This window comes from Oculina patagonica, chromosome 1, assembly GCF_052425735.1.
Source record: "Oculina patagonica isolate OP01 chromosome 1, crgOcupat, whole genome shotgun sequence".
Lineage (NCBI taxonomy): Eukaryota > Metazoa > Cnidaria > Anthozoa > Scleractinia > Oculinidae > Oculina > Oculina patagonica.
Genome location: NC_135758.1, coordinates 12123588 through 12133215, shown reverse-complemented (window position 1 = coordinate 12133215; position 9628 = coordinate 12123588). Strand labels below are relative to the sequence as shown.

Sequence of the window (9628 nt, the reverse complement as noted above, 5' to 3'; positions counted from 1 at the left end):
GACTCAAGAAACTTAGCCTTTAGATCAATAGATTGTCCCTTTCTATTCTAAAAATCTTCTAACTTCAACGGACCTGATTTCTTTACGAGTGATTGGCGTGTGTATATTGATGTTTTATTGTTACAATATGATAGTTTGTGTATAATAACAATTAATTTCTATCTTACTACAGATATTTATAAATCATGGCTGACATAGACACAAACTGTATGACCCTTAACTCGCTTTGTGCTGACAGAGCAGCGAAAGATTCCCGGTGCAACTGGAGATCTCACACAACTGTTGAATGCTATCTGCTGTGCAATCAAGGCAGTTTCCTCAGCTGTAAGGAAGGCAGGAATTGCTCAACTGTAAGTTCGTGACTCAACAAAAAAATTATGGAAATTTGACAGGGTATATTGCATTACAAGCGAACCAAGTGTAGCGTGACTAGTGGACTTTGTACTTTTTGCCCTTAAATTAAATCAATTTCAAAGTCATCTGGTAATATGGTGTCATTGCAGAAATTGTTGTTAAAAACTTGAGGTAATGAAATGGTCCTGCGGGTCACACAAACTAAAAAAGGAAGAAAATTATATAGATGACCAATCTTTAGAATATGTAGTAAGACTTTTTCAAACTTTCTTCCATGTAATAGCAGAGAAGGTTAAGGAGCAAATTAAAACACAATAACAACTTCTGAATCTTAAAGTAAAGAATCAAGAAGCTAAGATTAATACAAATAAATAAGGAGCAGAAGTTACACTTGTGGTGATGAAGGTATTGTCATAGAAAAAAGCCATTAAAAATGAGTAGTAGCCATTTAAGGCATCAAGTTCTTGTCAGAGTCAAACCATTGTCCATTGGTTCAGGTTTGGGATAGCCTGCGTAGCTGGCGGTATTTTTGGGTTATAAAGCGCGTACAAGCAAGCGGCGAAGCCGCGACAACGAGCGGCGCAGCCGCGAGTGGCTTGGGGAGGAGGAGTTGAAATACCGCCTGCCCGGATGGGCTGCTTTTTTGAGAAGCCCGTACGCTGGCGTACGGTCCATTCTGATTGGATCAGAATGCTTAGCTTGTCAATCAAATGTTTTGGTAATCTCCCTAGGGAGCGCTCTAAAGGAATGGCGGCAGTTCTTTGCCGCGAACAAAGCAAATCAAGCAAATCAAACATGGCACATCAAGCTTTATCGTGGGCCTTATCGAGTTTGAATATGTTACGCGAAGATGGAGAAATTGTTTGAAGCAAGAGCAACAAGCGGCCGCAAACGATTTGTTTCGTGAAAGAGTTGTGATGGCCATTTTGCTAACCGCATTGCAGTTGATTTAATTTAGTGCGACTCCTGGTGCGACTCAGATTAAAGTTTAAGCGAAATTTTGGCATTACGCTTTGGTCTTATTGTATTGTCAAGAATATCTATGACATACCTTTGCTCGTTTTGACAATTTGGAAGCAGTATTCAACAAGATAAACTGTTTGTTTTTTCCTAAATTTGACCAGATTGGAAGCGGTTATTTTAGCCGAACTTGTTGCGTGACATAGCTTTGAAAAGCACATTTCCTTCCGATATACTGGAGCGCTCTTGTCTAAGCCTAGTTAGTTTCGAATGATGAACTATTTTGTTCGCTGGATTTTATCGAATGAAGAGTCCGATTTGTAGATCTTTGTCGACTGCCGGTATGAAACGGAGTTTTCCGTGGACGTGACTGTCAAAATAGATTATTCAAAGCCACAGAACCTGTCAACAGGTTGTCAAAATACAAATAAGGGGCGGAAGCCAAAAAAGCAGCCCATCCGGGCAGGCGGTAATTCAACTCCTCCTCCCCAAGCCACTCGCGGCTGCGCCGCTCGTTGTCGCGGCTTCGCCGCTTGCTTGTACGCGCTTTATAACCCAAAAATACCGCCAGCTACGCAGGCTAGGTTTGGGACCAAGCTCCCAGATGTTCATGGTACGAAAGAGGTCTGGGTAAAAGCCTTATATTATCTTTATTTAAAAGAGTTTAGGACTGGGTTTGAGATTGTAAATTCCTAACAAAAGACTTATTAATATTCTCCATCTTTTAGATAGTACACAAGTCGTGATTGGTCAATTGTGGGCCATGATATTTATTCTGCAGTATGACCCTTTTTTGCATCCATGACTTCTAATGTTTTCTTTCTCCATATTGTAAGAGATATTAATAAATAGACTCTATTCACTCCTTTAGCCTTATTTTTCTGAGTTCATATTGAAGCTGGTACAGAACAAATTTCTGTTATTTCCTTCTATTTACTGCCCATACAGGCTTTGAACTTGAATATTTAATAAGAGGTATATTTATTATTAAATAATTTCTTTTAGATATGGAATTGCAGGAGATACAAATGTATCAGGAGACCAACAGCAGAAATTAGATGTCATGGCAAATGAGCTGTTTATTAACATGCTTAAATCTTCTTACACAACGTGCCTGCTGGTTTCTGAAGAAGACGAAAAAGTCATTGAAGTAGAAACTGAAAGGCAAGGAAAGTACATGGTTTTCTTTGATCCACTAGATGGCTCATCAAACATTGAATGTCTTGCTGCTATAGGCTCTATATTTGGCATTTCAAGGAAGGTAATTATAATATTATTGTCAGTGTTATTCCAGAAAATATCCATTCCCCTCCCACAAAATCCCCCACCCCTCTGGAAATTTCAGTTAAGCACCATACATTGTACTTTCCTTTAAAGTGCCTATGACATTTTTATTTAATTTTCCTATTCGAATCTACATTGGGTCCTGATATGAAAAGCGAAAAAAATTCCTCTAGTGATTTTCCTTCACAGCCTTTTTGCTGTTTAAAAATGTGAAATTTTACTACCGATTGGGTCAATACCATGCCGAGAGGGGAACTGGGGAGAGCTAGGTTGCTACTTGTCACTGGGGACACATTGACATGTTATTTTTCTAAACAACTTTTGACAAAGTAAATGCTGGACTTAGTTTTCTTGGTTGTTTAATATTTTAATGGTGCACAATCTCTATAGTTCACAATCTCTTACTTTCTCTTTGTTTGGTTGCCAAAGTGTTCCCGTTGACACATAGCAAAACAGCTCTCCCCAATTCCCCTCCTGGCATGGAATTTATGCAACCGGAAGTGGAATTTTACATTTTTAAACGGCAAAAGCGCGGCGAAGGAAAATCACTAGTATGGGATTTTCTTTTTGCTTTTCATATTAGGACCCAATGTGGATTCGAACTGGAAAATAAAAAATGACTTTTGTCACATGCACTTTAAAAATTTTGGCTTTTGAGAACCTCCCGCCCCCTTGGAATTAAATGACCTCCCCAGCTGTAGTTGGTATGGATAATTTCTGGAGCTGCACATTTTGAAGAAAACAATATAAAAAATGTACAACTTAACATACAGTACATAATTATATTATGTGAAATATTGTGAGGGGAATAAATTAAATGTAAATCTCTTGATATTTTCACTGTTTAGCGACCTTGATTATATATTAATTTAATTAGAACTCTAGCACATGAGCTGCCTTGAAGTGAATTAATTATGACGGTCAGACCAATTATCACTGTTTTCTTTTGTAGTCACATGACGGCCCAGCAACATTAGACGATGCCCTTCAGCCAGGCAGGAATTTTGTAGCAGCAGGGTATGCTCTATTCGGTAGTGCCACAATGGTCGTGCTCACAACTGGAAATGGAGTTAATGGTTTTACACTTGATCCAGTAAGCTTGACCAAATTTTTATAGTAGAGGCTCAGAGTCAGACTTGGATAAAAATGAACTCCTCTAGGCTGTAAACAATTTTATTAAGCATTCAATCAATTGTGTCATAACAAGGTATTCAAAGGTAATTAACACTAAAATATAAATAGGACAAGGAAGGATTCGATAATTGAGTGTAACCATTGTAAGGTTTTAACAGTTCAAACAATGTCATTCATTTTTTTCTGCCCCTCAAAATATCAAGAAAAGAATTAGAAAACATAGTATCGTACTTACCACCCCTCGCACTCCATCACCTCCAACTTTCTAGTACCCCTCGCTGCCGAACCCACAAGTTCCTCTAATTCCCAATTATTGCTAATTTAGTTTTTTGGGGTGGGGGCCTCTTCTTGGAAATTCTGGGGCATGGGTCATAGTTAAGGAAATATAAATTCCAGAGGGGCTGTTAAGGTATGGATATCGTTTGAACTTTATGTACAAAATAATTTAACTTTAATTAGTTTACAAATTCCTTGTTTTATTTAGTCCATAGGTGAATTTGTTCTGACCCATCCAGACATCAAAATGAAGCCACGAGGCAAACCAATTTACAGCATAAATGAAGGGAATGCATCCTTGTTTGATGATGCAGTTACCAAATATTTAGAATCTATCAAATTTCCAAAGGTTAGCAAGTTGGATGGCCTTACTGTAACATTTAAAGTTTGTACTGTGTATTTATTTATAATTATTGGGAGGCGCGGCAGCCCAAAGGTTAGCGTGCTGGACTCCAGATATAATAAGTGGTTCCGGTTCAAGCCCTGACCAGCGTCATGGTGTTGTGTTCTTGGGCAAGACACTTAACTCTCATCCTGTCTCTCCACCCAGGTGTATGAATGGGTACTGGCGACTATATGGCTAGGGGCACCTGAGATGGACTAGCATCCCATCCAGGAGGGAGTAGAAATACTTCTAGCCACTTAATGCTACAATCATAAGCCTGGATAAGCTCCAGCAAGATGGGCCACCAGGCTTGAAGCTTTACCCCGACCCTTGTTATTCCTTCATCAAGTTAAAATATGATTTTAAATTGGTGGTTCTGTAGGATAATAAGACTCCATATGCTGCTCGTTATGTTGGTTCTATGGTGTCAGACATGCACAGGACGTTAGTATATGGAGGAATATTTATGTACCCAGGAAACAAGAAAAGCCCAAGAGGAAAGGTATGTGATGTTTCTAGTGAGAGGCTGGAAAGCTCAAGATTTTTGTATTGGTGTGTGAAAATGACCACATGAGGGTTGCCACAGGTCAGGAAATGGTCTGGAAAAAATAAAATTCTTCAAGGTTACAGAAAAGTCAGGGGCACCGAACAAGAAAATTTTACTGTAGGTGTCCAGGGCTCGAGACTAACGGTAGCCAACTAGCCAAAGGCTATTAAAATTTAGGTTTTGGCTACCAGGTTTAACATTCCTACTAGCCATTTGTCTAGTGAAAAAATCGGAAAAGTCAACTGTTCTTGATAGAAATCAATATACCTGACTAGTGAAAAATTACTTTTGGCTAGTAAAATCTGACATGTCACTAGCCAGTAAACCAGTTAGTTAAAAAGTTAGTCTCAAGCCCTGGGTGTCGGAACACCGTTTTTACGTTTTAAGTGCCCTTTTGTGCGATTGAAAAACTAAAATAATTAAAACGCCCTTCAGAAAATTTCAGGGAACAAAATATAAATATACAAGCCGAATTTACGAGCCGCTGTTGCCTTCTTGAAAATTATAGACCGTCTTCCGAACAAATATTCACCGAAACAGTCTGTTGGGTGTTCCTGAAAAGTCAAAGAATTAAATTTTGAGACAGGTAAATTAATTTTTGACATTTTGAAGAAAAGTTAGGGAAAATTTAGATTAAAACACCTCTGATTCAATACCATTGATAATGAAGGCTGGAAGAAAAATTTCAGATCAGTGTGATCCAAGCAATGTTTTTTTTTTTCTTAAAGCGGAGGCTGGAGGCCATTACATTATTTGGCATTTTGTATTTTATTTGGTCAGGAAAATTTTATTTTTATCAGGAAAAAGTCAGGGAATTTGAAAACTCATGTCTGTGGCAACCATTCACATGTTTAGCAAATAAAACTTGTTGGTAGCCAAGTTCTACCAAACCAAGTTCTATCAGGGATAACTTTTCTCAATATGAACAGGCTAAAAAAAAGTCATGTGTGAATAAACATATTTTCTGTTTGCTTGTTGTTGTTTAGCTGCGCCTGTTGTACGAATGTGCACCCATGGCGTACATCATAGAACAAGCTGGAGGCATGGCCAGTGATGGCAAACAGCCAATCTTAGATGTCAAGCCACAGAAGCTTCATGATAGATGTCCCATCTTCATTGGTTCAGCTGAAGATGTCAAGGATTTTCTCAAGTTTAATTCAGCATAGACGCTATTAAGCTAATTAATTAACTCGTTCTTATAAGCAACATTTTTAAATCATAGTTAGATAACATTGCTCGATCACATCACTGTACATGAATTTGTGGGGCTCAGTAGTTACTGATAGTATTAAATAAACTAGAAAAAAATTATTATCAATTAATGAATTGCTCAATAAATGTGCTGCATCGAACGACAAAACAGCGATTTCTTTTAATTACTCTTTGAAAGTTGTTTTAGGTGTTACAATGGAACCGCGTTAGGCTGTTAAATGTTAACTAAGAAAATGTCTAGCTTTTCTGCGGGCCAAAAAGTGGCTATAATGAGGTCGTAACGTAAGTTCTGTGGCATTTAACCATTATACATAATCGTTTACATGTAAACATTTACTACTAGGACATAAGGTGGGAAAATGTAAGGCAATTTCTGATTGCTTTCAGTTTTCCACCTGATTAACATTCCTTTTGAACTTGTAAATAAATGTTGAATTTGGAAACATGTCGTTGATTTTTGTCCTCTTATTTAGACTATTTATATTTAAGAAAAAAAATTACTTCCAAAATATACAAACGCCGTCTTTGCATAGATTGAAGGAGGCTGTCGTAACAGGTGGGCATGCTTAATTATTGTGTGTTTTGCGAGAGTTTGTCCCAGTGGAAGGGTTTTTTGTGTATTTTTTTTTCTGGGTTTTATCCAGTTCACGATTTCAGCCACCAAAATAAACTAAAATTAAGCACCCTCCTCCGCTTAAAGTTCCCCAAATCTGAAATACATAGACCCTTCTGATATAATAAGCCCTTCGAATCTAAATATAGTCCGATAAGCTCATATCAAACCAGGGATACTATTGTGTACTTTTTGTATCGCTACTGTATAGTTTTTGTACCATTACTAAGGCTTGTATACACAGCCGATTGTTTTTTTCAAGCTCCCTGAGCGATTTTTCCGAGGCAAGGGTAGATTTTGAAATTGTGCATGTTTAAGTCCTGATATTCAGCTCTTAAATTAACGTTGGATCAAAGCTTTAATCTTGCGCAACGAGACTGAATGGTGGTATGAGTAGCAATGAGATATGACGATATGGCAAACGTGATTTCGTAGGCTTTCTTTCTTGTAAAACATGCGGAAACTACGTACTTTTGGGCGCTCTGTTTTTTTTTTATAGCTCGCAGTCATACAAAAACAGTGAAAGAGAGGCTACCAAAGTAGGTCTCGTGAGAAGATAAACATACTAACGCACAAAAATACAAACTTGTAGATATTCACTCAGAGATATACAACTGACCACCAACGGCGTGGCGTTTTGGCGTGGGCTTGGCACTTTTATCCAACAACGTTTATTGAAGTTAAATAGAAATGTATTAAAAAAATTCTACTATGAAAAAAACCGCCGGTAAGCTAATTAATAAAGATAACTGAAAATTTTAACATTACTGTGGTCGGCATGTATAGCTCAAAATTGAACGGAATTTGACGCCAATACAGTAGCTGTATTTCGAGAATACATTGTTGGCTTTATTTTTACTTTTAAACGCGTTTAACACGAAGAATCATAGAAGTAAAAGAAATATGAATTTTCTCGTATGAAAAGAAAAGACCGATCAATCTAACTGTTCAAGAGTTAAAGAACGCTTTTCTAAGAAACAACTTATTTACAAGAAGAACACCAGCTACACATAATTAATAATAGCATTTAGTTTTGGCCGAATAAATCTATTTTCACCATCATTAATTAGGGGTCGCCCACTACCTCTCGGAACGAGTTAATTCATTGGTTCTTAAAACAATAGATAACAGGTGACAACAATGCTCCTAGCCCTGAATAACAATAGAGGTAGTGTTTACAGCTGGCGAATGAAAATAGAGGTTCCAGAGAGGTGGCGTCTTGCTGTCCTAAAACGGTACCTCTGTGTATATGTAATAAAACAAACTAACAGTATTTTCACATTGTCTGAGTTTTTGTTTTTCTTTATTTTGGCGATTCACAGCTTGCGAGAGAAGTTTTTCAAGTTTAAATTTTAAATTCTCTTCTTCATTTTTACAAGGCATGCGACTTTAATACCGAAAAGTATGGAACCGCTTCAGTGGAATTTTGCCCTAAAAATATTTTTCAGATTCGCTTTCATCAGAGCTCCTTGCCCTGAAGAAATAGCAGTCTTAGACTGCCAGCCGTCTTTCTTTTGCTCAAAAATCCGTGGGGCGAACGCGAAAATAGCTAGCGCGATGTTTCAGTGCCGGAGTGGCTCACGGCATGGCAGCTTACCGCTTGTGATTTCTTCTTCTAAAACTAGGAGGAATCTCGGCAAACTAGTTCGTTAATTCGCCTTTTCACTATATCTGAACTACCAAACATGACCATTTGTGTAAGTTTTACAACAAAATTTTACCACATGCGTCAAATAAGTGCCTATATATATTCCCTCCTCAGAGCTAGAAGCGTGTTCCTCCACAAACAGTCTTTCTGGGTTACCCAGTTAAAATACAACAGTCTTAACGAACTTTGCTTCGGCAATTGGGACGGAGACGAGGAATAAGGCAACATGAAATGGACTGAAAAAGAGATATAAAAATCGAGTAAAACGTTTTCTGGTGAAAAACTGAGCTCTCGACAACTTGACGGATAGAAATGTAAGAAAACATGAAACGTTACATTTTTATTACTGAAAATTAATAAAGGGATTGATGCCGGACGTACATAAATATTAAAACTTTGTTAAAAGTTGTATCTTAGCCTGCTTATCACATTACAGTTATTAGAACTACAGTAGAACCCCGATAACTCGAACTCTGAAGGTAAACGAAAAACAGCTAGTTCGAGTTAGCGGGGTTTCGAGTTATCGGGGTCGATAGAATATTCAATTCAGTTTTAAGTAAATAATTGATAGTTAATCGATTTTTCAGCCTTCAGTACACAGTACAGTGTAAATTAAACTTAACTCATCAGAAACTCACACACGATCATACATTTTTACGATAAGAGTGGAAAATGACTCTCAGATACGTGATCTATTCGTTGCTCAAATTAAAATCAATTCGTTGTCGTGTTAAAAGCCGATTACACGACGAGAAGAGCTAACAGGATATTTCAATTTGTATTTCAATTTGCGTGGCGAGCTGCCAGAACCAGAATTCGAGTTATCCGGGTATATTTGACCCAAATTTTGATCAAGGGAAACGAAATTTAGTTCGAGTTAGCGGGATTTTCGAGTTATCCGAGTTCGAGTTAAAAGAGTAAAAATGACTGAAAAGTAGGGACAAATCCAAGGGAAATGGAGGTTTGTTCGAGTTAGCGGGGTTTTTCGAGTTATCCGAGTTCGAGTTATCGGGGTTCTACTGTAGAAGTCGTTTTTGAGTAGACATGTTCCTTAAGGCTTAAATTTAGGGAGCAGGCAATGACAGGGTGCTTGTTTAATACCATTATTGTAGTATCAAAAACGAGTGTTAGTACTGACTCAGTCACCAAAGTATAAGTGCTGGAAACGATTGCTAGCGATCTTAACGTTACACTTCTGCGTCTCGAAATGCTAAT

The 9628-nt window shown here is 37.8% G+C and overlaps 1 protein-coding gene across 1 annotated transcript; it reads left to right on the top strand.

Moving 5' to 3' along the window:
- The first annotated feature begins 185 nt into the window (after nucleotides 1-185).
- Nucleotides 186-6635, top strand: LOC144656980 (fructose-1,6-bisphosphatase 1-like). Its single transcript, XM_078517252.1, is given in 7 exon segments — nucleotides 186-215; nucleotides 217-350; nucleotides 2320-2575; nucleotides 3551-3691; nucleotides 4217-4357; nucleotides 4776-4895; nucleotides 5927-6635. Coding segments are annotated over 7 exon segments (1002 nt in total). The 3' UTR covers nucleotides 6107-6635.
- The last annotated feature ends 2993 nt before the right edge of the window (nucleotides 6636-9628 follow it).